Raw genomic sequence first — 26,483 nt, forward strand, 5'->3', positions numbered from 1 at the left:
TGTTGCACATGGAGAATCAATGTCAATAGAAGAAACAAAGGTGAGTGAGGAATCAAAGAAGGCATCATGCTTGAACAACAAAGCAGATGGGGACACTGTCAATTGATACAGGAAGTATATAAAAGACAGGAAGAATCTGAGAAGAAAGAAGTCTGATCTTAGTGCACCAAGAGAAAAACACAGACACTCTTGAAAACTAACAGCTGCTCACTTTAATCAAATATAAGATGTCTTCATGGACTTGACTAACATTGATTTAATGAAACTCTTGTATGCCGGCCCTCCTGCTCTACCAGGTTCTAAGGTAACAATCTTGCTATAATACCTATTTTATTGCTCTTTGCTGTGTTTTCTTATACACAGTGCTTTATTTTTGATATTAATTAAATATAAAGCTATTAAAGAGGTAAAATGTTGAATCTTAAACAGATGTAACCTACCTGATCTTGCAGAGACATAACAGGGTTATTTTTGGTTGTGTTGATATGCAGTACATGATACTTGTTTCTTGCACAAAGATCATAAGCAATGTTTGTAAATGAAGTGCTGGCAGTTTTTGGGACTCGATTATAAATTATCACCACATCATTGTCTTCATCCAGAGGCACATCTGACCGAAAGCCATCTATAGTATGACGCTGCTCAATCTCACGAACTTCATGCTTTGCAATAGCTCTTTCTATAAGAAAACAAACAAAATGCACAAATCATTATTACGGAAAAATACAGGTCTTAATTTAGTCACTGATCTGAGTAAATCTGAATTATACATTTCCTTAAATACATGATAAATGCAGCAAAAAAAAAGTCTAGTAAGTCATGGCTATCTGGGAACTTAAGCTGGAAAGTCCATTCAGAGTTAACAGAAATAGAAAAAAAAGTCTATTTTTTAAGAATAAGATTTTTTCCACAGCCCCTCTAAACATAATTGCTATTAAACATCTAGCACTTTGCAATGATAGATTGATGAAATGATACTGCACATAATATGAATTTTACAGAACATTAGCTACTGACCATTCAGGGTTTAGTCAATTAATTGCAAAGAGGAACTGAAATTTAGATAAAATGGATGTTGTGCTTATTTTAATTAAACCCACTCTCCTGTGTATGATATTACAATGAATGGCTTTGCAAAATCCAATTAGATATATTAATTGTGTGTTTGATAAGAATAGAAGCGGAAGCAGCTTACAACATGATCATCATTAAGGTGCAAAGTGTCAATCTTGAACACAAAAATGGAAAAAATAAAAATGAAAAGACAATCACAATTCTTGAATTAAACACCAAAGAAACTAGGACACCACAATGCCATCTCTACCTAAACCCCAGAACATCTCTGCAACTTATTGCGAACTGACTTCTCTCAAAGAATGAGCATTAAAAGCATCAAACAAGTATTTTTCTATATTCTGGCTCTATCATTTATATCTGGTCTTAAAGCTACTACGTACAGATGCCTCTGCCAGCTGTAACTCACAATTGCCAGAACTAAATGCTGCTCTCTCCTGGTCTCTTTCCTTTTAAGAGCACCACGCTCATCCCTTGAACTAGGTCACACTTATTCAGCAAAGAGATGCTTCAAGCCATAAATTTACTTGGATTTTTTTAACTGACATGATCATAGTTAAGGCCATACTAGTTAAGACTGAGCAATCACATACAAAAGAGATGCTAATATGTTTACCCCTTCTTGCAACGTAGTTGTTCACAGCTGGTTCCTCCCAACATCTAGTCAGCATTCTCATTTGACTCTCAGTACTGGAGTCAGGAATGGAAAAAGTGGCTAGAGCAACACAGATGAGGAATGGGTGGAGGAAAGGTTCAGCAGTTCTCACTCTGAGCATCTTATTATGGTTGATTCCCACCCATCAACACTGGGAACTGTGCACGTACAGGCCAGCCACAGGGAAGATTTGCAGAGCTTTCTAGAAAACTAGGAGTGCCTCTCCTCCCTTTGGCACTTTCTTGCCAAATCATCACATGACCAGGAGGAGGGGCACTATTCCCTCACTTCTCTCCATGCCACTGCCAGAGATCTTCCATAAACCAAGGTTCTAGAGAGTTCATAGTGGGGCAGGAGGGAGGGATGTGTGCCTGCATAGCGGACCACTCGATTAACAACAGTTACAGGTAAGAGCTACCCTGTTTTCATCTTCATGGCTTTTGTGCAGTCCCACATTGGGAGAGTAGCAAGCTTACTTGCTGAAGGTAGTGGATGTGAAGCTCTCAGACTAAGGAGTACCACCTTCGCAAAAGATGCTTAGCATTTCATTGATATTAACGAAGTGTGCTGAAAGAATATTATATTAAGAATATTATATATAAGAATATTAATATTAACTATATTAACGAAGAGTGCTGAAAGAACTTTCTAGAGAACTTGCAGAACCCCTGTCCATCATCTTCAAGGCCTCCTGGAGGACTGGGGATGGGCCACAAGATTGGAGAAGAGTGAATGTTATCCCAATCTTTAAGAAAGGGAAGAAGGATGACCAGGGAAACTACAGGCCGGTCAGTCTGACTTCTGTTGCTGGGAAGATATTAGAACAGATTTTAAAGGGATCAATCTTTAAGCATCTGAAGGACCACTCAGTGATCCGGGGAAGTCAGCATGTTTTTGTCCCTAACAGATCTTGCAAGACCAACCTGGTTTCCTTTTTATATATATATATATATATATATATAATTTTTTATTGGGTGAGTTAACATACCAATTAACTAATATACATTCTATTACCCCACCTATTCCTGTTTCCCCCACCCACTCCCCCCTTTTCTTGTTAGACTTCCAACAGCTTTCCAACCCATTATCTAATTGCATCTATTATTCTAACTTATACATTATCTAAAAAAAAGAATATTATTTTTAACCATTACCTTATTTTTACTTTCCAAATATTATTTCCATCAGTAAAGACAACCTATCTCCCCCTAACCGCCCAGAGCCCCTGGGATGGGCGGTATATAAATTGAATAAATAAAATAATAATTGTCCAATGACCACACTTTCCCCCTTACGTCCCATTTCTTTTCCAAATATCTTTTAAATTTCCCCCAGTCAGTAACAAATTCTTCTGAATCTTGTTCTCCTATTTTTCTTGTCAATTCGTCCATCTCTGCCATGTATAGCAATTTCTGTATCCAATCTTCTATTGTCGGTATCTCCTGTGTCTTCCATAATTGTGCATATAACATCCTTGCTGCAGTTGTCATATAAAACATTAGCGTTCTATCTTGGGTCGCAAAATCTTCTAAGCCTATACATAACAATAACAACTCTGGGTTTTTAACTCACTTTTTCCTGTAATATATCTGACATATATCTGACATAACAATATTCCCCCAAAATTGTTTAACTTTTTCACAAGACCACCACATATGATAAAATGACCCTTCATGCTTTTTACATTTCCAACATTTATCTGACATTTGGCTATTCCCAAAGGCTAATTTCTTTGGTGTTAAATACCATCTATATATCATTTTATAAACATTCTCCCTTATATTAGGGAGATGTTGATATCTTTAATGTATTTCTCCACAAATGTTCCTATGCTTCCATTGTAATATCTTTGTTACAATTTATTGCCCACTTTACCATTTGCACTTTTACTACTTCGTCTTCCGTAAACCATTTTAACAAAATCTTATATATCTTAGATATCATTTTTTCCCCTTCTTGTAGTAAACATTCTTCCAATTCTGAATTTTTTAATCTAAACCCTATTTTCCTACGATCTGAATCATACAAATCCTTAATTTGTCTGTACTGGAACCACCCATATCGAAATGGTAGTTCTTCACTTGCTTTAATTGTAACTGTTTTTTGTTCCATTCTTAAAATTTCTTTGTATGTCATCCACTCCTCGCCATTATATTCCGTTTTAGGATTTACAACTTCTGCCGGTACAATCCACAATGGGGTATCTTCATCTAGATATCTCTTATATTTTTGCCAAACCATAAATAAACTCCGTCTCACATAATGATGTAAAAACATAGCATCTGCTTTGACCTTATCGTACTATAGATATGCATGCTATCCAAATATTTTATTGTGTCCTTCCAAGGCTAGTAACTTATGATTCTTTAATAACATCCAATCTTTCAACCACACTAAACAAATTGCTTCATGGTAAAGTTGCAGGTTAGGTAATTGTAGTCCTCCTCATTCCTTGGCATCATACAACACTTTCAGTTTCACTCTAGGTTTCTTTCCTGCCCACACAAAATTTATTATCTTTCTTTGCCATTTTTCAAACTGCTTTTTGTCTTTTACAACTGGTATTGTTTGTAGAAGAAACATCATCCTTGGAAGTACATTCATTTTAATCACTGCAATACGGCCTAACCATGACAAATTTATATTTTTCCATTTCATCATATCCCTTTCTATTTGTTGCCACAGTTTGTCATAGTTAATCTTAAATAAGTCAATATTCTTCGCAGTGAGTTCAATCCCTAAGTATTTTACTTTATGTACCACCTCGCAATTTGTTATCTCCATTAGTTCTTGCTGTTTTTGCTTGGTTATATTTTTACATAACATCTTGGATTTGCTTCTGTTGATATAGAACCCGGAAAGATCACCAAATTCTTTTATTTTGTTTAACAGCTTTGGCATATTTTGAATTGGATCTTCAATTATAACCATCACGTCATCCGCAAATGCTCTTACTTTATATGAAAACCTTTAATTTTCATTCCTCTTATATTGTCATCTTCCCGTATCTGTCTACAGGCCGGTCAGTCTGACTTCTGTTGCTGGGAAGATATTAGAACAGATTTTAAAGGGATCAATCTTTAAGCATCTGAAGGACCGCTCAGTGATCTGGGGAAGTCAGCATGGTTTTGTCCCTAACAGATCTTGCAAGACCAACCTGGTTTCCTTCTTTGATCGAGTGACCAGCTTACTGGATCGGGGGAACTCTGTTTTTTTTTTTTTGTAATAGGTTTTTTATTTTATTTTTACTAAGAAAAGGGGAATACAGAATAAAGAGGGATGAGGAAGAGAAGTTCACGTTATATCAGTCTAATACATTGCACCATTCAATCTATTTCTTGTCACATCAATCTGTTCTGCAGATCAGCCGTTTGCAAATTTTTCCATTCATTTTAAATAATGTCCATAAAAGTCTTCATCCTAACTAAGAGCTAGGTTTCTTCAGATTTCCTCTGTATCCAGCTATAAAATGGATCCCAAATGTCATTATATATTGTATTGTTCATCTCTTTCAATAAACTCGACAATTTATCCATTTCAGCTGTCTCAAGAATCCTTTCAATCAGATTTTCTTGATTTGGAATGGCCGTCGTTTTCCAAAGTTTCGCATATAGTATCCTGGCTGTTGTAATTATATTCAAAATCAAATGTTTTTGGTTTTTATTAACTTGAACCACCATGTGGTTTAATAAAAAGAGTTCTGGTTTCAAAGGCAATGAAATCTTAAGTATCTGTTGAGTCGTTTTGTGGACCATCTTCCAGAACTCTGCTGCTTTTTCACATGTCCACCACATATGATAATACGAACCCGGGTTACTCTCACATTTCCAACATTTATTTGACATATTTAAAGACATTTTGGCTATCCTAATAGGAGTTAGATGCCATCTATAAAACATTTTGTAAATATTTTGTTTCAAAGAGGCTGCTTTTGTCATCCTTAAATTGCCCTTCCACATTTGCGACCATTGCTCTAAGTCAATTGTATGTCCTACGTTCTCTGCCCATTTTATCATGGTATCTTTAACTTCCTTGTCAGTTGGAGTGTGGAGAATCATGGTCTCCTCAGCCACCAAGGTGTGACAAGAATGGCCTCTGCTTTTTGTTGAGATTTTTCTTAATAGTTTGGGGATTATTGGGACTGGAGGGAAGGCGTACAGTAGTTCCCTGGGCCACTAGGAGCTACCCATCCGCTCTGCTAGTGGATGGAAGAATCTTGACAGGAATCTTAGAATCTGATGGTTGAGGTGAGATGAGAACAGATCCAGGACCAATGTTCCAAAGTGGGAAACTATAGTAAGGAATATTTCTTTCTTGAGAGCTCACTAGCCTGCCAGGTCTCCCTGCTCAGCCAATCTGCTTGTGTGTTGGCTACCCCTGATATGTTCCGTTTGAAGGGAGGCCAAATGTCTCTCAACCCAGCTAATTATTTGGTCACCTCTTTCTTCAACCTCAAGGATTTTGTGCCCCTCATTTGTTCACAAAGGATTTTACTTCGATGTTATCCGTGCACAATAGAATATGTTTGTTGTTAATTTGGTCTTTGAAGCAAAACAGGGTCGGATGAATCACTCACATTTCTAAAACGCTGATTGGGAGACATGCTTCTTCCACTGATCAGAGACCCTGGATTGGGCATCCATTCACAGTCGCTCCCCAACCTCTTAAGCTAGTGTTAGTAAAGATCTGTTGGAATTGGGATGTCACAAAACACTTGCCCTGTAGAAGACTGTCCTCTTTGGTCCACCACTTTAAGTTTTCTTTGGGAAGCCCTCACTCAGTAGACATTTTACACAGCCCTGACCAAACATCCATTTGAACCGGTCAAGGATATTCCCCTGAGAAGGCTGAGAATGAAGACTAACTTCCTTATTATGTTCGCATCTGCCAGAAGATTTAGTCAGACATGAACTCTGTATCTTTCCCAATGGTAAGGTGATGCCTCATACTGTCTTCCAAAAGTGTATTCCAAACTGCATTGTTTGCAAGAGATAAGGCTACCATATTTATACCTGTACCCTAAATAGACTAGGGAGAGGCTCTGACACAACCTAGATGTCAGAAGGAGGTTCAAGGCCTATCTGCTCCGAATAGCGCAAATTAGAAAGTCAGTCTTACTGTTCTTAAATATATCTCCCCTCAATTTGGGGAAGAAAATGTCTTCAGCAGTGGTAGGTGCCAATAGCAAAACATACACTATCAAAACTCCTAAAAACTCTCTTAGTAGAGATTCCTTGTAGAATACCAGCTCACTCTTTGAGGGATGCTACTACTAGTGCAGCATTACACAGGAACACTTCTGTAGAAGAAGTCTGCAAGGCTGTCAGTCTTGACCGTATTAAGATGCTACAAATCAAATCTATATGATTCAGCGGACACTGACTGTAGTAGAAAAGTACTGCAGTGCATGATCGTGGACGAAGACCACATCCCACCCAGAAACTGGAAACTGCTTTGGGAGCACCCAAGATGTCCTCCGCCTCAGAGGGAGAATGGACCTTTGGACACTTACCGTGAAGGGTCCTTCTCCTCTGAGGAAAGGAGGACATCTGCCCTCCCCGGGTCTCCGTCCTTCTCTACCCTGCTGCCTCATTCTTCTACCTCCTCCGGGTTATGCTTTATTTACTGTACATGTTAATGCAACAGGTGTTTTTTCTCTCAGTATTGACAGTTGCTGAATGATAAATTCAATGTTACTGCTTTGTGGAGTCACCTGAACTGAAGAGAGGGTGGTCCCACAGGCTAGACAGGAAGAGGAAGAAAGTTAGTTCCTGCCTCCCTGATTGGATGGTGGGAATCACCCCAGATGTCCTCCTTTCCTCAGAGGAGAAGGACCCTTCACGGTAAGTGTCCAAAGGTCCGTTTTCGATTCCGGAAAGTAAGATAACAATCTTTACCTCTTTTGTTCCTTGTGGGATCTTCGTGCTGTTTCTTTTGTTTCCAATTGTTCAAATCTGGTCTTGAGGCTTGGTTTCTGGCGACCTTATGCCAATCGAATGGCTCAAAGAGCACTGTAGAGATTTTAGCTCGCCCTTCTCCAAGGGGACCTCAAGGTGGTGGGGGAAATCCTTTATTCAGAACCCCCCCCATCACCGAGATCACACGCTCTCAGGGTCTTGTAGCGTTCGAGACCCTCCTCTACCTGAGGAGGGGCAGCTGCTGGCGATCCAAGCACCTGGCAAGCCCAAAACAGATACTCTTGATAGCCCAGCTTCTGGACCACGTCAGGTCTCCATTAATCCCAAACCGGAAGCCCAACATTTTGAAAGCTTAAATTGGACTGGATTTTTTTTTAAAAAAATAGACTTTAAATTAGTGTAATTAAGCAATTGTGGTTTTCTTTAATTTAGCCCATAGAGGGATGTGTGACAAGGAGAGCTGTGGCTCTCGAAAGCTTATGCTACAATAAAGTTGGTTAGTCTTAAAGGTGTTACTGGCCTCTTTACTATTTTGTTACTACAGACTAACATGGCTAACTCCTCTGGAACTATGACAAGGTCTGACATTCTTTTGAGTTCAGGACTACTCTCAAAAGATAACCTAAAGTTGAAGACCAGGGGATGGCTCTCAAACCCTTCCCTTGTCTTTCCAAATGTCCATGTGTACCTTTTTCAAGATAAAGAGAACTAGATAGGTAGAGTGTAGCTATCAGAGGCAAATGATCATCTCCGAAAAATTCACCCACTCCAAAGTCAGTGATTAAAGTGCAGCAAAACTGACTAAACAATCTACAATACTACATCCTCTTGTAGAGATAAAGGTAAACTCTATCAAAGGATCAAGACCCAGACATCCATTTAACATTACTAGACCAAACTGAATGTGTGTGTGTGGGTGCCCTCAAGTCATAGCGGACTTATGCCGACCTCTGGTGAGGTTTTCATGGCAAGAGACTATCAGAGGTGGTTTGCCATTGCCTGCCTCTGCAACCCTGGTCTTTGTTGGAGGTCTCCCATCCAATTACTAACCAAGGCCAAACCTACTTAGCTTCTGAGATCTGATGAGATCAGGCTCACCTGGGCTATCATAACCAACTTAAATAACAGCTTGATTGACCTTTTGAACTCTTGGGTTTTTTCCCAAAATACTCCGGTAAATTAAGGTCAGTACACAGCTCTGGGATTTTACCAATGTGAGTCTCATCCAAGGAACCCACCTTAGCATTAAAATCCCCTGCTAGAAAAAAATTAGCTCTAGGGAATTTCATGACGAGTCCTTCAAGTAGACAGTATAATTCTGCCTAGTTAGAATAAAGAGCTTGCACTGAATTAGCTGGAGGGATATAAAGAGATAAATACAAAAAACAGACCATTAATAATTAAAAGGACTGGTAAGGCCGAGGATGACTGGCAGTCAGTTTCTAAAACCTTAGCATCAAGGGAGATAGCTACTAAACAAGCAAACTCAGCTTGAGGGTGTTCCCTCCAATCCCTACTATAGCTGAACACATCTTATATCTAGAAAAATAAAAGACAAACTGCTCTCATGTTTCCTGCAGAAGGATCACCTGGAATTCCCTTAGTCTTACTACGAACTCTAAATCCAATGAACCAGGGCTTTTTTTCTGCCGGAATGAGTCAAAACTCCATTCCGGCAACTCTCCAAAGAAATCACGTGATCATGTGTTCTCCCCTCCCTCTCAACCAGCCCTCCTCAACTTGCGTGTTCATGATGTTATGTATTCTGTTGCATATCCTCCCTTCACATTCTCCCCGGTAGTTATGTTAAATCCCCTGTAATTCTCCTCTTTTAATTTTGATCTCTTTACTGACTTAACAATTAAAAAGGACGTATTGTGTTTAATCAGTCCCCGCAGGCCAGATGACGGGGGGAAGGGTTAAAATTTAAAGAGCCCTTTCAGTGTATGATCCGAATTGACTGGAGCATTGTGGCACAAAGTAGCACGTGGGTAATAAATGGGTTAATAATGTAGTTGGACCTGTGCAGTATGGGAGTTGTAGGCAATAAGGATTCCGGAAGATGTAGTAAAACATTGCAGCTTCCTGTAATGGCCGGTCTCAGGGATGTTAGGGGAGGCCATTCTTTCAGTGCAGTCTGATTTTCTCCCTACTAAATGCAGCAAATGGCCCCAAATGAGGAGCTGCTTTTAAAAATGTATTTTTAGTTTGCTTAAAAATACCACAATTCAGTTATGCCCTTCTTCCCCCCCCCCCTTTCCTATATTCACTTCCTTGAATTCTGGTACACTAGCAAATAGGTTTTCCTGCTGAGTGGAGTTCTTGTGTTCTTTATATTGTGGCCAAGTAATTGCATGTTTGTGACATTTTTATTATACCTGCCTTTACTCTTTACTTGTGTTGGTAGATTTGTAATGACTCATTTCTCATATGTGCACCAAGTGAAATTGCAAGTGCACACTTGAAAATACATTGGGGTTTTATTTCTTGTTTAAATTTAGGCTTCATTGAGGGACATTGAATTTTATTTTGTGGAAAGTTCCAGATGCATTACATTTGCCTTTTTAAAAAACTAATATGTGCATGGTGTTTATTTCATTTCCATGATCATTTTGCATACTCCGAGTCTTGTTTTTGCACCATGAAAATGTTAACATAAATGTTTTTTAAGGCAAGAGATGTGGTTTGCCATTGCCTGCCTCTGCAAAACAATTCTGGAGAGATCACCTACTTAGCTTCCGAGATCTAAGATCAGGGTAGCCTGGATTGTCCTGGTCTGGGCTCAGGTGGTATACTGCCCCAGTTAACTCTTACGGTCTCAAGCCTATGCTTGGTCTCACCTTTCTCATCTCTGATTTAGATGGGGGTTGTGCAGGGAGAGGAAAGAGTTCTGGTCCTTCGAGCCCAGTTTGCTTTTGCTAATCAAAGCTATGGTAGCATTTTAAAAGAAAAAAGATGCTTCATTTTCCCTTTAAAATACTTAAAACAATACAAGAAACCCAGTTACAAGAAGTGTAAATCTACCTTTCATCCATACATTTCACTAATCATTTTTAAAGTCCCTAACACCCTCTAGCAGTTGCCACTTCATGTGGCAGTGAATTCCATATATTACAGATGCACTCTTTAATATCCAGAGGAGTAAGCTGTGTTACTCTGTAGTTGCAAAATAATAAAAAGTCCAATAGCACCTTTAAGACTAACCAACTTTATTGAGGCATAAGCTTTTGAGAACCACATACGTATGTGGGTGTCATCAAAATATTGATGGCACTCAATACCAATGCCTCAGACAATCTAATTCAAAAGTCTTTTAATCAAATGGATTCTGGTTTTGGAAAAGGCATGCTCAAAACTTGCAAGTTGCTGCTCACAAAGTAAATTTCTGGCTCACACTGCACCACTTAGAGGGAACACTGGTAAGGGATGGGAAGGTGAGCGGGCCCAAATCACAGGAGCGCTTCTGGGGGTGTCACCACCCTGCACAATGATGTCACTTCCCGGAAGTGTTGTCATTGTGTGGTCCCAGAAGTGCATACGATCCCAGTGAGTTCCACCACCTCTTTTCCGGGGAAAAAAGCCCTGCAATGAATTATCCTTCCAACCCACTCAGGGACACATCCATTGCTAGTAACAAGGAAAAATAGGAAGCAGTTGTTCTCTATATTAATTTCCCATTTCAGTGTTTCTGTAGCTTATGGCCTTCAGATATGACACAATTCCAAAGCAGGCCTATGCACGTGTTATTTGGTTTGTTTTTCCAAGCAAGTGGGGGGGAAACAGGCCTAACTGAACAGCCAAGTGCTGGATTACATGAAATGTTCAACATTTAAAATGCTGATTAGACCAAGTAATATAAACACCCAAATATCTATCCTCATAACCCAACAAGGTTCATAATATTAAATTAAAATTCTGAAAGGCTGAGATTTGGGCTTTAAAAATAATAATAACTACCAGATGCTCAGGACTACCAGCTGTCTTTTTTCTTTGTCCTGGCCTTCCTGCCAGGTTTGTTTAGCTCCTCATGCTCATTATATGCAAATTATTTAATTAGCTAACTGGCACGGTTGCCGATAATATGCATAGGTTCATTCTTGAAGTTAATTCAGCACTACTGTGATGCCAGCCTCCTGAATACTTACTAGAGATGGGCACGAACTGAAATACGAACCAAAGTTCAGTGCAAACCGGCTGTTTGTCAGAGCCCATTTCTGACGAACTGCCACGAACTTTAGGCTGGTTTGTTTGATCCGTTGTTCGGTTCGTCAGTGCAGACAGCTTGGCGCCGATCAATCAGTTTCCTAAGCAATGGGGGATGGACTTACTGCAGACCTTCTGCTGACCCAGAAGTGGCCTTCTGCTGAATCGTAAGTGATGATTTGCTGGCCCAGAAATAACGTTTTCACAAACCAAACAAACCGGTTCATGAACCATGGCGGGGTTGTGAAAGTTCATGGTTCGTGAAATGTGACGAACCATGAACTGCATGGGTTTTTTTTCCAGTTTGTGCCCATCTCTAATACTAACTTCTGAAAACCTGCAAAACATACTTAGCAAAGCCAGAAAAGCCTCTAACCAAATACTCTTAATTTTCATCTTGTCCTGAATCAGTGTATAGCTTCTTAGCATATGGAATTAACACATTCTCGCTGCCAAGCCTCATAGTTAAAAAAGAAGAAAGACTCATAGTTAAAAAAGAAGAAAACTGCTACATCAGGCAGTTGATACCCTAATTAACAGTTACCTATGCAACTTTGTATCTGCTCCCTTAGAGTATATGCATCATGATATAGTCTTTAATTATATACTAGTTCCTCTGGCTCTTCTTCATTACATGTTTTATCAGCAGAATTTCAAATCAGGTTGTTCAGATTAACAGAATAGATCTAACTTTGAAAGGTGTAACTGATAGCTCTGGGAAGTTCACACACATATGTATGGGCAAAGATACACTCATATATCATCATTTGTCACAGTGGAAGTTGTGGGCCCAAGCCTGAATGCAAGAAAATTTATCTTAAGATTCTGCTAGTAAGATTTACAGCTAGGTATTATACTCTAATCACCACACTGGTACTCAAATTTCCCTTTTTCCATTCCCCTGGCAGCCTCTACTTCAGAAAAGTTTGGCCAAGTTGCAAGAATATGGTAGCAAGTAACTCAGGTGAGTTGTACGGAGGCCACTGTCAGGTGCAGCCAAATCACACAAGTTGTGTGGAGGCTGCCACTGGGCCCAGATGAGTTATGTGGCACCAAGTCATCTGGCTGCCCATTGACGCACCTGGGTGAGTCCTGCCACTGGCAACTTTCTAGTGATGGTACCTACTACTCCTTTCTCAAAATTCCAGATATGCCCACAGATTCAACAAGGTGATTTTTCACTTGTCCTTCCCTTGTAAGTATTTAAATGCCATCTGAAACCCATCAAACTCCCTTCCTTCTCTAAACATCTTGCTTTTTTCAGACAGATTTTTAAAAAATTACTATACAGTACGATCTTTAAGAAGTAACAATAAAAATACTATAAAGTGAGTTTTCACCCCTCAAAATGACAAAAGAAGCACAAGTAGAGTCTTCAGTTGCTTTCTAAAGGCATCTGAGGGACTGAACTGACTCATAAAAGCTCGTGCTGAAACAAACATTTCTTTTACAGAAAATATTTGGAGCCTGCCTTTACATCCAATTATAGCCTTCAAGGCAAGCAAAAAAAAACACGTTAAAATCAACTTTAAAAACAGTATGAACACACAAACAAATATACATACACCAAAAGTTAAAAACAAGCAGGGAGGAAGGTCAGTAAGGGAACACCAGATAAAACCAAATGTTAGTATTTAATATGTCACTGGAGAGCTGTTTATTTTTCTAAAGGACAAACAAGATGAGATCTGACCTCTTCATCACATACAAAGCAGGCATCATGTCACCTTTGTTTGACATGGAGCATTTGGATAAGGGAAGACAAACTCTCCATTTTCTCCACCTCCACTGCTTCAAGCTCTTTTCTTCTCAGCCCGATCCAGGCAACAGGTTTTCCCCTCTCTTCTGGCAATGCTGGAGTACAGGCAACAGGTCTCTCTGCAGCATCAGGCCATCCCTAAACCCTGCTGTGTCACCCTAAAAGGAGTGGTCTCCTTCTGAGTTGGGGCAATTAGCATACAAGGAAAATCAGTGAGAGGGGGTAACTAGGATCTCTACCAATGTATACCAGGATTCTTCCCTTAGAGAACTCTTTGAATGAACCAGGCAGGTGTTCAACAGGAACATTTTTTTTATTAAGGGAGCAGTAAAAGAGCTATTGCACAGAATACACACAACACACACACAGAGGGCTAACTAGGAAACAGTGAGAAAGAGGGAGAGAGATTCAAGTTAGGGGTGCTATTTACCAATCCTGGAGAGAGAGGAGGTCCGTAGAGGCAGCAGCTTGAGCAACCAGAGCTTCGTGGGAGGAGGAGGAAGGCTCAGACACGTATCTGAGTGTGTGTGGGTGAGTCCAGAACACACACACTGAGCACATGGCAGGGCAGCTAAATTATAGAGCAAAACATATCATGGGGCAAAACTGATGCCTTGCTCCCAAAGACAATGACTTGATGGCTGTCTCTCAAGGTGGACTATACATGTGAAAACTGCTTGATGACCTGCGATTGCCAGATTGGAGGGGCTATCAGCTCCCTGAACAGCCCTAATTAGAAAGGTGGGTGAGGGAAGGATGGAAGGGTGTGGATAAGATTAACTCAGGAACTCTTGGAAGACCTCTTTGTTTCACTTAAGAAGCAGCTAGTCAATCTGAGACACCTTTTGGTAATTTTCCAACTCCAGCCAGGGTTGGCATCTGTTCTGCCTTGCCAGGAAAGTGTCCTGTGCTTAAGGAAAAGAGGTTTATGATATTCCATATTCATAAACTGCCCTTTCAGTGTAAAGAATGGGCCTGACTGCTAATAGCTGGCCTCCTGGTTCCCCAGCCTTGGCTCCTCAGGCTCTTTCTTTAACTCAGAAGTCACTAGTCTCATCAGGTCAGAGTCACTGGTCTGGTCAGAGAGGGTCATGACAGATGCTCTTCCATTGAGAATTTTCCCCATATGATGTAGATTATCATTTTTTTAAAAACCCTTCATGCTACGTTAATGAAAAACATTTCATTCATTAAAAATATTATTTTGTAATATTTTTTCTTAATGCCCCCCAATCATTTTGTTTTTCTTTGTTGTTGTTGTTCTTTCCCTCTAATCCTTCACATCCTAGTTTTGGGGATATTTTTACCAATACTAAATGGAACTGAATTGTTACAGGACAGTCAACACACCAAAGTAAACATGAAAAATTACTGAGCCTTGACATAGTATAGTCATGTCCTTTTCAGGGACCCTACCACTTCAGGGATGCTTCTTGATTTTTCTTGGAAGAATACAGCCATGTTGCTATGGTATTCATATACATACAATGCTGCCCTAGTTTCATTCAAACAAATGTATGTTTTCTTACAAAGATGAGACAATGCATTTGGAGATTACAATAACTAAGAGATTGATATCAAAGAACATATGCAGCTTTTTCAGACTGCCTCAAACTGAAGGCAGCTAATAAGAACACAAAAGATTCAGGACACAGACACTACAGACATCTAGCAAGTTAAATCAGCTATACTGCTACAACTGCAATCAATGGCAGTGAATGGTTCTTGCCTATTCGTCCCAACAACCTAACTCAGATATCAAGAACAGTTGATTATTTTTCTGATATTGTCTCCTTTATTTGTAAGCTTGTTAGGTGTCTGAGGCAAGAAATCCTGTGTCAAATAAAGCAAACACTGGCCTGAATAAATTTTGAGGCATTGATATATTTCACATTATTTATTCCTCTGCCTGCCTTGGGGGGAGAATAAAGAGCCCTTAGTACCCCTAGCCATCAGAAGGCCTCTCTCATTTCTCCCCCTTCTATGTTTATATCAAGTAACTAGTTTTCAAAAAAAATCGTAGAAACAAGCTGAGAATCTCTGTACAGTTTTTAAAAGCTTAGATTAATAAACAAAAACCACAAAATTCACCTACAGATGACCAATACTGCATGAATTACAAGCTATATCTAAGGAATAGATGGGCATGAACCGAAATACGAACTAAAATTCATGACAAACCAGGCCTGTTCATGAACCAGTGGTTCATCAGATCCCATTTCTGACAAACTGCCACAAACTTTAGGCTGGTTTGTTTTTCATTTCATCACTGCAGACAGCCTGGCACCAATCAATCTGTTTCCTAGGCAACAGGGGATGGACTTCCTGCAGACCTTCTGCTCACCCAGAAGTTATCTTCTGCTGACCCGGAAGTGGTGGTTTGCTGGCCTGGAAGTGACATTTTCACGAACCAAAATGAACCGATTTGTGAACTGGGGCAAGTTTGTGAAAGTTCATGGTTCGTGAAACATGACAAACCATGAACGGCATGATTTTTTTTTTTCTGGTTCGTGCCCCCATATCCACTAAGGAACACCACCATAATTACAGGAGCAGATGATACAAGGTCCAGGAGCTGATATTGTCCAGACTTTCTCCGCACTGGAACAACAGGCATGATATCTTACATACTAACAGTCAAATTGCCCTAATCTGTGGATACTTAAATCCAGTGACTAGAGCCAAGAACAGACAAGATAGATCTTCCTACACACCTGAAAAATGCCCCAGGTTTGCAGAAAAATCTGCAATGTAAAAAAAAAAGCATTGGGATGCTATAAAAAACTCAAAATAATAAAAAGCACCTGTATCTTTAACCAGATGCTCTCGGTAGCAGTTGCTAGGCAACCAGAACAGTTTAGACAGTATTCTAAGCCTGGCTGCTGTCAGTAAAAGGAAGGGGAAGGGCCCTTTCCAGGGCAGTTTTTGGCATTTGAAGGACTCCTCATCGGGGCCAGGCCCAGAAACAATCACCTGCCGACTTGATACCACAAGACTTACATGACTGATCCAGGCCTGGCTGCTTGTACTGTTCAACAGCAGCCCTCCCCCCAAAAGCAGTATAGTGTAGTACCAAAAATTAAGGTGCAGCAGTTTGCAGTTCTCTGACTCTGGACAGTACCAGCTGTATTCATATTTACTTGTAAAAACCTGAAGCATTTCTATTTCTGAATTCCATAAATATGCCAAAATTTCATATGCTAAATTTTAGTTATGTATTTTATGCTGTTAAAGCAGTAAAATAAATTTTGATTTGATAAGAATTTTTTTTCTGAAAAAAATGTCCAGAAATTTTACACATGTACAAAGATGACTATGGATTATGGTTGTTGTGGGTTTTCCGGGCTGTATTGCCGTGGTCTTGGCATTGCAGTTCCTGACGTTTCGCCAGCAGCTGTGGCTGGCATCTTCAGAGGTGTAGCACCAAAAGACAGAGATCTCTCAGTGTCACACTGAGATCTCTGTCTTTTGGTGCTACACCTCTGAAGATGCCAGCCACAGCTGCTGGCGAAACGTCAGGAACTGCAATGCCAAGACCACGGCAATACAGCCCGGAAAACCCACAACAACCATCGTTCTCCGGCCGTGAAAGCCTTCGACAATACATGACTATGGATTCTTACATAACAAATACTAAGGAGTCAGCGGACTAGAGGATAGGATAATTTCAGGAAAATTACAGTAACTATTCAATATGGTCCCTAGAGACTTCCATAGGACATGTGTGGATTGTCATTATTATCTAATTACTGTCCTATCATTCAGTTCTCCAACTCCAATCCAATGAAATTAAATAGCATCAACAAACAAAACTGCCCTGGATCACATTAAGATCTGAGCATATTCTATACAACTTTACACTTTAATTCTAACATTGTTCTTGACAGAAAACATTATTAATGATTGCTAGGATTACTATTTTACTATAAATAGCATTAAACTAATGAACCAGTATTTACCCATTATGTCTATTGTGTGTGTTTTTTTTCAATATCAAGTAAAAGTATCTTTAGGGGAGGGATAAAATAGCAATGCTGATGATAGTGTATACACAACAGAATTATTTTCACACTCCAACAATTGCACCTGGTGCTCTGTGCTACTGGTAAGCAAAGTCAGCGAAGACAACTCCAGCTGGGTTTTGATATCATTAAATACAATCTAATGCAGCAGCTGTCTAAAAATTAGAGCTAGTGATGCTGAAAACCTGCTAGTGTTTCATTAGCATCAGATAATCCATTTCAATAAATCATTTCTGCATGACTTTTAAATTGTAGGCCTATACTGAATGGCTACCCAGTTTCCTGGGGGTAAAGTGTAGATGATTGCCTCCTTGGAGGCGATTATAATACTATCCTTAAGCTCTGGGGTTTTTCCTAGGGCACTAAAGGAAGCTGTGGTACAGCCTCTTCTGAAGAAATCATCATTAGATCCCGCCGATCTGCTCAGTTACCGACCAGTTGCTAACCTCCCGTTTTTGGGTAAGGTGATTGAGCAGGTGGCAGAGAAGCAACTGCAGAGTTTTCTGAAGGAGACCTCGGCCCTAGACCCCTTCCAGTCCAGTTTACGCCCAGGATATGGGGTCAAGACATTGCTGGTCGCCCTCACAGACGATCTCCGCAGACATCTAGTCTGCTGATTTTATTGGATCTGTCAGCAGCATTCGATACGGTCGATTACGAGCTTTTGACCCACCGCCTTGCCAATGTGGGGATACAGGGGACAGCACTGCAGTGGCTGGTCTCCTTTCTCCATGATCGGGGACAGAGGGTGGCGCTTGGAGAGAGAATATTGTCTCGTAGGCCACTGGTATGTGGTGTGCTGCTACTATTTAATATCCATATGCACCCCCTCGCCCGGCTGGTGCGGAGTTTCGGGCTTGGGTGTCACCAATACGCGGATGACACCCAGCTTTATCTGTTGTTGGACGGACGGCTTGGATTGACTCCTGATGTCCTGGAGCGTGTTTTTGAGGCTGTGGCTGGTTGAGACAAAGTTGGCTGAAATTGAATCCTACAAAGAAGGAAATCCTGTACTTGAGTCGTGGGGGGATGGCTTCGGGACCCCGGCTTCCTACACTTGATGGGGCAGTGCTTACACTGGCCCCGAGAGTTAGGAGCCTGGGGGGTGACTCTCGATTCCTCCTTGAAGATGGAGGATCAGATCACTGCAGTTGCCAGGTCTTCCTTTTATTATCTTCGGCAGGCCAGGCAGATTGCCCCCTATTTATCGCCCTGCGACTTGACTACAGTGGTCCAAGCAATGGTCACCTCTAGGTTGGACGATTGTAACGCACTCTACGCTGGGCTTCCCATGGGCCTAATCCGGTGGTTACAGCTGGTACAGAATGCAGCGGCGCAGGTCATCGTTGGAGCACTGGTGTGGGAGCATATTACGCCAGTGCTACGCCAGCTGCATTGGTTACCGGTGGAATACCAAATCAGGTTCAAGGTTTTGGTGTTAACCTATAAAGCCCTATGCGGATTGGGACCGACATATCTACGGGACCGTCTCTCCCCATATGAGCCCCGGAGGACTCTTCGATCAGGTGGGAAACATCTTTTAAAGGTCCCTGGCCCTAGGGAGGCCTGCCTGGCGTTGACCAGGGCCAGGACCTTTTTGGTCCTGGCCCCGGCCTGGTGGAATGCTCTATCTTATGAGACCAGGGCCCAGCAAGATTTGCTAGCATTTCGCCGGGCCTGTAAGTCAGAGCTATTCAGCCAGGCATATGGTTGATGCCAGGCGGTGCCCCCCCCCAGTTGAGGAGGAAGGGGTTAAATCATATGCCCTCCTATGCAGATGCTGTTGTCCATACTTTATACTTCATATATTTGCTCTGGGAAGAACCGCTGTATGGAACATCAAATTCAAACTACGTGTTGCCTCTTTATTTATTTATATTTATATATATGAAATTTGTATATTTGCATAGTTGTAATTCTAATGATTAGATGTAGAGTTTTTAACATTTTTAGTGATATTTAGTATGTTGAATTGTTGTTATCCTCCCTGAGCCCACTGATGCGAGGAGGGCGGAATATAAATGTAATAAATTAAATTAAATTAAATGATTGGGGAAGGCAATGGCAAACCACCCCGTAACAAAAAGTCTGCCAAAAAAATGTCATGATGCGACGTCCCCCCATGGGTCAGTAATGACTCGGTGCTTGCACTGGGGACTACCTTTATTTTTTTACTGAACATTATCAAGTACATATTGTGAATAGAAAAGTGTTAGCTAATTTGCTAGGTTAAATTTTTTTAACTGGACCTGAAAATCTGTTATAATTAGTAACATGTTGCCCCTCACTTTGTGTACCCTAGTCCATAGAATTCCCAACTTCAACAGGAAAATAAGGTAAGAGCTCTTCTTTGAATCACCACTGAGTAATCTGTCATCACTGGTGTCATCACATGTACATGATTACATGTATTGGCATGGTATGACCCTTCTTGAGCTCTAGGCAATAGAAGTAGTCCCAGGCAAACTGAGAGTGTACTACACCTGTCCCAAAAGATGGAACTTGTCACTTCCATACAGTTCCATTCCTAACTGCTATAAGAGGCAAAAATGAATTACTGTAGAAAGAACAGCTATCATTACTATGCAATATATACAACCATCATTCTTTCCCTGTAGTGTTGCTCTTGAACAATAACATTTACATTTAGCACCATAAAAGGTCTGTCATTAAGTAGTATGCTCATGCAGGAAGCCTGTAATGACTATAGAGACAGGAAAGAGTATATGCAGCAATATAAGGATTATAGACTGAAGCCTTTACGTAGGTTTATTAAATAGCTACTGACAATGATACACTAAACATGGCCACTGGAAGTACCTCATGTAGTAGTTGTATAATTCATAGTACACAAGTATACTGAATTAATCCTGCCGTGAGTAGCACATGGTATGCTTGCATCATTGCTCCTGACAATGCAGCGACATTTGGTAAGATTGTAGCCCTATGAACTGGGCTTTTCCAATGCACACAAATGTCTTCTGCCCCCATATTTTTCAGTATTTAGTGAAACAGTTGCATCAACATGCTACAATATCCATGTAAGCATCTGCTGAATAAGACAAAAGAGGTCACCCATTTCCTCCTTGGTTTGCTCTTCCCTTCACCCCAATCCATGCCCAAGGTGCTGTCATTTCTCCCCCTGGGAACTAGCAGCAAAGGTAATGTTTACTCTCAGTCTCTACAGAGCAGCCCAGTTTCAGTGTTTTGGAATACAGGCAGGACTCATTATTTCTCTCTTAGTCTTAGATTTAACTCAGCCACAAGCACAGCAGAAGGAATTTGACTCCTAGAGGTCATTACTCAACAGGCAACCTAACCAAATGATAAAAATTTAAGTTCATAAATCTTACCATCCTTGGATATTAGGAACATGACGCAGTTTGTTTTTACGCTGCTAAATCTGGCTTTTATTATTATTCGATGAACTGTTTTATTAATGTGTTTTTATCTGTATGTTGTAATCTGCTCTGAGCCCATTTGCGGGGAGGGCAGATTATAAATTTAATAAATAATAATAACATGTCCAATGATACCCATAAGTACACAGGTTATTCTACACCAGAGTTTCAGAGATAAAGCATCAACTACTGAAATGTCTACGATATCCTCATTTTATTTAAAAATGTCTTGTAGATTTGTAACATTGTTGACAACTGTTCTTTGCTTAATTTAGTTAATGCACAATGTTTGAAAAGTCTCATTAGGCATATATTTTATACTGAAAAATTCTATGAACATAAAACATTATCAGTTTTCCACTTACACTGGCAAGCTGTATGACAGTAACTTGTTTACATTAGGTTGATTGTTTTTATCAAGTCTTTGAATAGTTGTCTGAGCATCACCCATCTGGGTTCTGCTTCACCGACAAAGAAGTATCCTGAGAACATTCCAGAGGTCTCTAACCAAAGATTTTGCAGCAAAAATATCTTTGCCCACCAGAACAGCCCCAGCCCTCTCTGCATATTTCAAGGTGAGGGGAAAATGATCTTCCTACGCTGCTGATTTCATTTCTGGAGTAGCCATTTGCTTGCATTAGTAGCATTGCATAATGCAAGCCATTTGCTTGCATTAGTAGACCGTGCAAGACGGATATGTGAACCGCACTTTCTCAACGAGGAAATTAATCCTCTAAACCACACACTTCAAGCAAATGGCTACTCCAGAAATGAAATCAGAAGAGCGAGTAAACCAAGGATAAATCAAACAACTAAGGAAAAACAGTCTCCCACAGGAAAAGTGTTTTTGCCATATATCAAAGGAATCACTGGTCTGATGGGAAAGCTTATGAAAAAGTACAGCTTACAAACAGTATTCAGACCCACCAGAAAAATACAACAGATGCTACATTCAGCAAAAGACAGTAGAGACCCCCTCACCTCTGCAGGAGTATACCGTATACCCTGCAGCTGTGGACAAGTTTACATCGGGACCATAAAGCGTAGCATCCAAACAAGAATAAAAGAACATGAAAGACACTGCAGACTTGGCCATCCTGAAAAATCAGCAGTGGCTGAACATAGCCTAACTCAAACAGGACACAGTATCCTATTCCAGGACACTAAAATACTTGACAACACTTCCAACTACTTTGTCAGACTGCACAGGGAAGCCATTGAAATTCATAAGCATAAGCACAATTTCAACAGAAAAGAAGAGACTTTAAGGATGAATACAGCAAGGTTTCCAGTCCTGAAAAACACCAGGCTAACAAAACACTCTATACCCGACAATAGCTCTGCAGAGAAGATTAGTACATCAAGCACCAATCCATATGCAAAAGAACCTCTTCAGGATACAGTGAAGCCTCCCTCCATTAGCATTCCACACCCTGGGAAACTCTTACAGGATGACTCAGCTCAACCTCACCCCTCCTGAGTAGATACAAATGACCTGCCAACATCTTTTCCACACTGTGACACTGAGAGATCTCTGTCTTTTGGTGCTACACCTCTGAAGATGCCAGCCACAGCTTCTGGCGAAACATCAGGAACTACAATGCCGAGACCACGGCTATGCAGCCCGGAAAATCCACAACAACCATCTCCTAGAACAGTTTAGGAGCAATTGCCCCAATTTTTCCCTGCAGGATTCCTTCTTCCCACACACAAACACACACAAAGCTGCTTTGTACTGATTCTGACCATCATTCTGTCAAGGACAGTATTGTCTACTCAAACTGACAGAAGCTCTCCAGGGTCTCAGGCATAAGTCTTTCTGACCCTTACTTCCTGACCCTTTTATAACTAGAGATACCCAGAACTGACCCTGCATGCAAGGAAGATACTCTAATACTGAGCCACAGCCCCTTTCAGGCTCAGGCTCTTGCCCACTGGTCTCCTTTCAAAGGTGGCACATTTGTGTGCGCATGTGTGGTGGTAGGGAAAATTCAGCCCAACCTCAGATAGCCACAATGAGGCAGCTTATCTGCATGGGTGATTCCTACAGTTACCCTGAGACCTTAGGGGAGCACACGTATATAGCCATTCATACATGTAGTCCTAATACTGGATCTCTTGGGACCTGAGCCTTTGTATACACAAATTGCAGACTGGTATGGAATTTTCACATAAAATAACAAGACCACTTTTAAAAGGTTGACTTTTATTAACTACATAATGGATAGACTGAAGACAAGACAGAAAGGAAAATTTTAAAGGCAGTTGGCTATCAAAACACTTGGCAAGTCAAAATACTTCAAACATCTACTACAGTTAGGTCCTAACTCAGCAATTACTAACATTCTTCATAATTAAGATTCCCAATTAGGTCTCGCTCACGATTAGTCCATGAGAGAGTTGTGTGGATATGTGCAAGTCTCTGAAGAAAATGGCAGAAGGTTAGATGAAAGAGGGAAAGAAAATGAAAGATAATTCAAGGAGAAGACTTAGGGATCAGAGAGAGAGAGAGAGAGAGAGAGAGAGAGAGAGATGCTGGAGAGCTGGACAAAAAGAGGGCAAAAAGGAGCCAGAGAATCAGGGGATCTGGAAAGAGATGCTGTGAGATTACATGGCAGGAACCAGGAGCAGTGCCAGAGCAATGGGAACGAAGAGTGTGGGGACCACGGGCCATAGTGAGAGAAAGGGAAAGAGACTAAGAAAAAGGCAGAAGACTGATCATAGCTACCAATCTTGAAAAGTGTTTGTTGTCTCCTTAGTGGCAGAGATGGGTTAGATAGGAAAACCTGGCCTTAATCTATGGGCTGAATCCCAGATCTTATATACCAAAACGTCCTATCTCAGGGAGGAGGGTGATGTTCTGTCATAGTGGAATCCAATTAAATTGTCTTACTTGTTCGTTTCAGAATTCAAGAAACTCATTTCCTTTGCCCATATTTGTTTGTTTTGACCTGAGATAGTGCTGATATCCTTATTAACTTAAAACAATGATAGAATATTTGCTTACAGATGTGTTAAGAACTTAGTAGATACGTTTTTGTTGAGTAATTAACTCAGGTTGCTCTCATGTGGGTTACATTTAGTTTTAAGAAAATCCCTTTATCTTCTGTAATATTGGTCCTTTGATGTCACAAACGCTGACCATTTCTTGTGGCTGGAATCTGAAATGATCTTAGTAACTCAAGATTGTTTGCTTTTAATATGGACTTCCTTGCAAACAGCACAGTGAAACCTCACTTTTCATTTTAATGAATTTTGGCAATTATTTCCTCTGAAACTGCTTCTTCCTTTTGGCTTTTTGATGTCTCATCTCTGGGTATAAAAACAAGGGGAGTGGGGGGGGCGCTTCTAGACACTCCCTTTTCTATTTCCTGTCATGAGGTCCTAGACAACTATAAGGGTGTTAGCATAACACTACCCAGTAAAAATTCACCAAGGAGACTTAAAAACTATTGTAGGGGTTTTGTTATGGTAGAAAATACTGGCAGCTAGAATCCTGGCCCAATTTGCTCAGGTAATAATTGCTTCAAAATATTCCTCAGAAGAACCCGGAAAACTTACATTAAAAGTCTTCTTTCCTCAACTACCTCAACATGCCTCGATAGGAGGAGCAAATTTCTTCCTACTCTGTTGACTATCAAGAACAGTTCCCCTGAACTGAAAATGCCAGCAGCAGGAAAGGAGGGCAAAGAACTTCCATCAGAGTTGAGTAGCGTGCTTCTTTTCTATATGATCTGTAAAACCCCATCTGAAAAATTCAGCATGATAGCTGAAACTGCCCCAATATATTTAAAGTGCAACCCTAAGCAATTACTCCAGTCTAAACCAACTAATTTCAATGGGCTTAGACTAGAGTGCCTCTGCTTAGGATTGCACTGTTACACTGGTAAATTCTTTTCTTCTTCCCCTCCTCTCATCACTTCTTCCTTTTCTCCATTCCAACAGTGACCATTCCTTCCTCTCTCAAAGCTGCCAAGAGAGTCTATTAACTTAGCTGAAATAAAGATGCTTTTTTTAAAAAAAAAGCAGATATAAAACCTAGAATATTGGTTGAACCTGATTAAATTGTTTTAATGATGTACTTCTGTGTTGGTTTGAATCATTTTTAAGGTGAAGTTTTAATTTAAATGTTTAAATTTGTAGCCATCTTATTGGTCTTCTGAGAGTGGAAAGGTGGGGTAAAATTCTTGTAAATAAATAAACTTCTGTCTACTAGCTCCAGATACCAGTGAACCCAGTTTTACCTGCTTCAAGCTCAACTTCCTTGCAACAATTAATTTCATGGATTGGGGAGTACAGAACTCACTATCCCAATTATATGCAATCATTAAATCTAGTGTTGCCATTAAGTACAGGTATAGAAAAGGAATTCTGACCCTGCAAGGATTCCTAAAAAGAATTGTAGAGCAGTTCTAGACTGTGTTGTGTAGACTGTGTATAAATTTAGATGTCAGTAGTGAGGAAAGACTTCTGAAAAATTACAGTATCTGACAAGTTGTGAAGATTTTCTTTTTTGATTGGTAAATTGACAGCCAAAGGATTCAAAGAGCAGTATTTGAAGAGGGCTTATAAAATGTATTTGTGAAGAGAATTACTCAAGGGTGAATTTCAGGGGTGTATCAAGTTCAGTGCCAAATGAAGTCTCTAATTAAAACACCACCTGAATAAATCTTCAGGATCCATTCTATAGTTTTTTTTCCTCTTCTTAAACTAACACATTTGGCCACATTTCCCCTATCCTCACAACAAAAAAAGTTTTTGGAATTCAACTTAATCAAGATATAATCATTACATTCTTGGTAATGATTGGTGCAGTATCAATCCATATACACAAAAGTAGACAGAAGTTCAACAATTAGCACAAGATATCAATATCCTCAGTTCATTATAGTTGCATAAATATGGTTGAGTTCATGTAAGCAGTGGAGATAGGAAGGGTCTGTTATACAAAGACAATGTTTCTGTATAACCTACTAGCTCAGCATCTCGGCCTTCTTAGCAGATATTTTTCTCCAACACTGTGTAAGCAATAGGCTCCAGCCTCCGCCATATTTAATATACAGGCCTATGATATAAAATCATAGGGCCCCTGGATTAAATGCAGCTTGATCTGCAGCAAGGGGAATTCCAGCAGGCTGGGCAAACAGGGTTGCTGAGACCCGCCTGGGAGATCAGGGATGAAAGGAATATTCATGCAGAATGCAGAGGACTGTGGTGATTTGATTTACTGCCTCTCTAGCTACAGTGTGAGCTGTGATAAGACAGGATCTCATTGAGTCACCCCACTTAGCACATTCCAATACCCTCTTTCCATGATGAAATCCCCACCCTAAGATCGAGGATCAATCCGATAAGTTTGATTTGGCTCTGGGAACCTGCATCTTCATATCTAAATTCATCAACTCAGCTCCGGGGAGATTGATTAGCAAACTGCCCCTTTTGTAAGGCAGC

At 40.4% G+C, this 26,483-nt stretch overlaps 1 protein-coding gene across 1 annotated transcript in view; it reads right to left on the minus strand.

Moving 5' to 3' along the window:
- The window catches only part of HS2ST1 (heparan sulfate 2-O-sulfotransferase 1), a 143,229-nt gene that overhangs the window by 36,951 nt on the left and 79,795 nt on the right, over positions 1–26,483 (minus strand). Inside the window, exon 2 of the mRNA XM_054980681.1 lies at positions 441–679. Within this exon, the coding sequence (XP_054836656.1) occupies positions 441–679 (239 nt within the window). The remainder of the gene's footprint in view (positions 1–440; positions 680–26,483) is intronic.

This window comes from Eublepharis macularius, chromosome 5 (genome assembly GCF_028583425.1).
Source record: "Eublepharis macularius isolate TG4126 chromosome 5, MPM_Emac_v1.0, whole genome shotgun sequence".
In the NCBI taxonomy this organism is placed as follows: domain Eukaryota; kingdom Metazoa; phylum Chordata; class Lepidosauria; order Squamata; family Eublepharidae; genus Eublepharis; species Eublepharis macularius.